We start from the raw sequence: 4544 nt of genomic DNA on the forward strand, positions 1-4544 counted from the left end.
GCGATATTTTTCAAGTGCTAGGTATTTTCTGATTTGATATGGACCCGCTTCATTTTTCTCATATTGCTGAGCTTTATATTATTGCTCAACTTTAAGCAGCATTGATATATATATACATATATGCCATCCTGCATAACAATTTTCTATGGACTTGACTGATGTTACCGTTTGAGTTTGTAATACCTTTCAAACTGAATGTTGTTTGACTTTAATCAAGGTTTCTTGTAATTAATGAAGAAACAACGGATGAAGCGGTTTTATAACAAGAAAAGGAGCATGAAGGGTTTCAGTGGACTCACAAACCTGTGGAAGTGAAGAATGTTCAGAGAATAATGGGCAAGAACCCGATTAGATAAAACCAATTTCGATATTAGAACTTATACAATTTTTTCCTAAAGAACAATGGGCAAGAACTCGATTAGATAAAACCTACTTTAAGGTTTGTGGTAGTGATAGCCACGAATGGTAGGCAGCTGTATATCTCCTGCTTTTACAAACCTTTCTTTCTTAATAATTTTGCAGAATAGTTTTCTATGTTGGTTTTACTTCCTTTTTTACATTGTTAGGCCAGTGGTGACACTTAAATTTGCAACTTGTTCAATATCAATCTTTACTTGATTGTCGTAGCCAAGTTAGAATCCGGCTCCCTGTACTTATATTAGATTAGAATATTGCTCGAATGGTGGAAGCATTTGATTGATGCATTCTCGATTGATGCATTCTCTCCATCAATTGATTTTTTGCTAGGCGAGTTGCAGTTCATTGAAGCTTATAGGTTGCTTTAGTGAAGCGACCAAAGGTAAAAGAAAAGAACGGAAGATTGATAGCTGAGAAATTGCGGGAAAATATTATTAAGGGTGATTGTTGCAGCTCGGTGGACCGAATCAGTGAGTTGCCACATGAAATTATTGTTAGTATACTGTCACTCATGTCACTAAAGGAAGCAGCAGCTACTAGTATTCTTTCTAGGCGATGGCGCAACCATCAGACTATTCAGGGCTTGCTTAGAACTAGACTCTTGCTTCACAAGCTCCGTTGATGATTGGATTCGAATTGCAATGAGTAAGAGAGTTGAAATACTTGAGTTGGATTTTTGTGCATTTGCCCCTGGATTTCCAAAGAATTATTATAAATTTGGCAAGGAACTATTAGGTCTTGAAATTCCAAATCTAGGTGCTTCCTGTGGCAGATTTGAAGCCCTCAAAGTTCTTCATGTCTACAAGGTTTCTGTGACTGGAGAATTTCTCGAGTACTTGCGGTCTAATTGTCCCGTTCTTGAGCAGTTAACAGCGGGCTACGCTTTCAGTGATTTGGTTGATTTAAGAGTTGTCGGCCCCTCAATTGCCCTTAAACATCTGGCGATACATTCTTTTCATTACCTTAAAAGTATCGAGATTCGTGATGTAAACCTGGTTTCCTTTCATTATAATGGAAAATGGACTATCAATCTTGCTCTGGGTAAAACGCCTTCGCTTGTTGAGATATCCGCGTTGCATAGCTGCATTGTTTATGATGTGACACCAGAGCTTCCTTTTACCCAACTTTCTTCCTGTCTTTCTCAACTAGAGATTCTCGAGTTGGATACCAATGGAGTTGATGACTACATTCAGACTCATGCGGCGTTTCCCATAATAACAAATCTCAAGCATTTGAAGTTACTAGTTAATGTACAACATTCAGAGAGTCTTGGTCGTTTAACTTGTTTCATGAAGGCATGTCCGTACTTGCAGAGACTCGTTTTGAAGGTAAAAGAGACTTTTCATTGCCCATGGGGAGAAGTAGAATTAGAGAGAGAGCTGCCAAATGCCCCCATAATTACGTCAAGGTCCTAGAAATATTAGGGTACCACCCTCGTCCTTGCGTCGATCAACATGTCAAGTTCCTAATAGAGAATTTTGTTGGACTGGAGAAAATTATCGTCGATCCTGTCGTCCGGCATTGGTGTTGGGATATTAGATTAGTGCGTCACGGAGGAAAACCCGATAAGGAAGCGGTAGCAAGAGACCATGCTATGCAAAACCTTAAACAAAAAGTGCCTTCAACCGTTAAATTTGTATGCAATTGAAATTGTAAGTTATATATCAAGACATAACTGTGAGCAAACCAAACAAATGCATTTGAGACTTGGTTAAATTTTTTGTTTTATTTGTTATACGTGTATTCAGTTTATTACAATTTGTATTCATCCAAACAAGTATAAAATAACTACTCCAGGATCTGTTTCGATCCCGAGTTCGATTCAAGATGTATAAAAAAGTTGTAATTATCAAGTCATTCCAAACTATCAAATTTTGATTTAAATTATCAAGGCCAGAAATAGTTGAAAGTATCATACAAGACATTTGATGACTACCAACTCTTACAAGTGGATAGGCACGTGCTATATAAAAAAAATATTATATTAAAAAGCGAAAGATATTCGATATCAAGACGTTTCACCAATGATTATTTAGTCTAGTAACACTGCTATGAATTTATATCTCACAAGAATTACACTTGTAAATTAATCAAAATATAAATCTCTAAACTTTTCTTGACAACAACGTGTATGAGAGACATAAAAACAAAACAAAAAAAAGATTAACAATCATCCCCTACCAAAAAAAGACATCAAGAGGGATCTTTGAGAAGGTTAATAGAGCGTCAATTTTTCCTGCTTCTTTGGATACCAAAAATGGAATCATTTTGGTTGAGCTGGTGTACAATAGTTGCCTGGTTTTACAAGCAGCAATTACATAAGAAATGCTCGCAGAAACCATAACCAGTTTCACTGCAATTCCAACAACTTTTTGCCACTTCCATGAGATGAGCAGTTTTCTTATGCAGTTAGTGAGAAACCTCGTTCTGTGAACTCCACCTGCAGGTTCATCAGATATTATCTTCAACCTCTCTCTAAAATCCCAATTGAAAGGGACATTATTTTCACTGCCAAAATATGCATTCAGTTCTGTCAGCACATCAAGTTTCCTTCTTCCCTTATATTCTGCCACCTTTGCTACTAGATTTTGCCTGCTTTCTTCCTAACTGTTGAATGCTGCTTGCCTATCCATCTGCTGCCAAGAACTCATTCTCTGCGTGTATATCGATCCCCAGAAGTGTGAAAAAAACTAAATAAAAGATCATACAACAGTGATATGGTGACAGAGAAATCAAAAACACCTAAAGCTATGATGCAAATGGAACAACATTGCAGACTTGGGCTTAATCTAGTTGGCTATAGCAATGTGTTTCTACCTTCTGGACCCATGTTCTCCGTAGTTTAAGCAAACTTAATTAGTGTTATAAAAGAGAAATATATAAAATTGGACAATCCACAAAGAAAAACAAAATAATGGTGAGGGGGGCAAGTAACTACCTGTAAAAACACGAATGAGTTCTCAACTTCCTTCACTTGATCTCTAATTGCAATCAATCTGTTCCTCTCCTCAAATGGGGCCTCTGCAATGTCACAGTAACGCCCCTTTTGTGAACAGAAACTACACAACGTGCTATTTACCTAGTTTCATTGCTGCTGAGCCTGCCATGAAATCCCATGCTGTCTTATCTCGATTGAAAAAAACTGCAGGTCTCTCTCTTAAAACTCCCTCAAACAAATGAATTTCCCATCAATCAAAAACCCACTAATCTTGTAATTTTCAATGGCCTTTTTTTTATTTTTAATCATATTCTGAACTGGCCATGTTCAATTTTATCAGGTTTTCTTTTCTTTTGCCTGTGGTTTGGTATGAAGTAGGGCTCCTCTTCTGCATTAACTTAAATTAAAGTGTTTCTACACAATCATTTTGTTTGTCACTTTTTCTTTTTTCTTTCCTTTAAAGGGAAGATTTGGTGGCTTTAGCTGTTCATGACCCCCACACCCTCACTCTCATCACGTTCTTCTCCTACTCCATCTTCTTTTTTAAAAATAAAATTCTCATCATGTTAGTGATGCATGTGATACATGTATATTGCATATTATGACACGCACAACTTGTATACTAGTTTTTGTAAAAATACACATAACTGGTTATGAACTTTTAATAAAACATAAACCATGACGCATCATTAAACGGACACTGAACTTGGTTGCGGCTTATAATCTCTAGGCCATGTTTGGGATGAGAGATTTCCAAATCTCAAGGGATTGATATCAAGTTAGTAAGTAATAGATTAAAAATGTTAGATATGAGGGATTAGAAATACATACCCTTTCATAAGCATTACAACGACATGTGAAAGAGATTGTCAAATCCATGAGCCATTTAGGGCCCATTTGGTAGGCTGGATGGAATTGGGCCTTAGGGATAGGATTGAATTGGCAGACACTTGTAAGACATGATTTGTAACACATGTACAAGAATACGTTAAATAACTCACTCTATTGTGGATTCACAACTCATCTTATCTAGTCCATTCCATCTCATATTTTTACACAACAAACAACGGACTAGACTCCAGTCCATTTTAATCGATCACAATATATCTCATCCAGCTCATCAAACGGGTCCTTACAAATCTCACATGCATACCTTTATAATACTCATAAAAGACATTTCTAATTGCTC

At 36.7% G+C, this 4544-nt stretch overlaps 1 protein-coding gene and 1 pseudogene across 2 annotated transcripts; one reads left to right on the forward strand and one right to left on the reverse strand.

Annotated features, from left to right (window-relative positions):
- Positions 1-1058: 1058 nt before the first annotated feature.
- Positions 1059-1832, forward strand: LOC137719789 (uncharacterized). Its single transcript, XM_088686867.1, has one exon. It carries the CDS (start codon positions 1059-1061, stop codon positions 1830-1832), a length of 774 nt encoding a protein of 257 aa, XP_088542993.1.
- A 553-nt stretch (positions 1833-2385) lies between these two features.
- LOC148699128 (uncharacterized) lies at positions 2386-3671 on the reverse strand (annotated as a pseudogene). Its single transcript, XR_015954029.1, has 2 exons — positions 3356-3671; positions 2386-3071 (listed from the first exon to the last, which is right to left on the reverse strand). The product of XR_015954029.1 is annotated as an uncharacterized LOC148699128 (transcript).
- Between the last annotated feature and the right edge of the window lie 873 nt (positions 3672-4544).

Source organism: Pyrus communis, chromosome 1, assembly GCF_041283825.1.
Source record: "Pyrus communis isolate YQ-2024b chromosome 1, ASM4128382v1, whole genome shotgun sequence".
In the NCBI taxonomy this organism is placed as follows: domain Eukaryota; kingdom Viridiplantae; phylum Streptophyta; class Magnoliopsida; order Rosales; family Rosaceae; genus Pyrus; species Pyrus communis.

Excerpts from the sequence above, each read along its gene's own strand:
- LOC137719789 (XM_088686867.1), top strand. The coding sequence starts at position 1,059 with ATGAGTAAGAGAGTTGAAATACTTGAGTTGGATTTTTGTGCATTTGCC.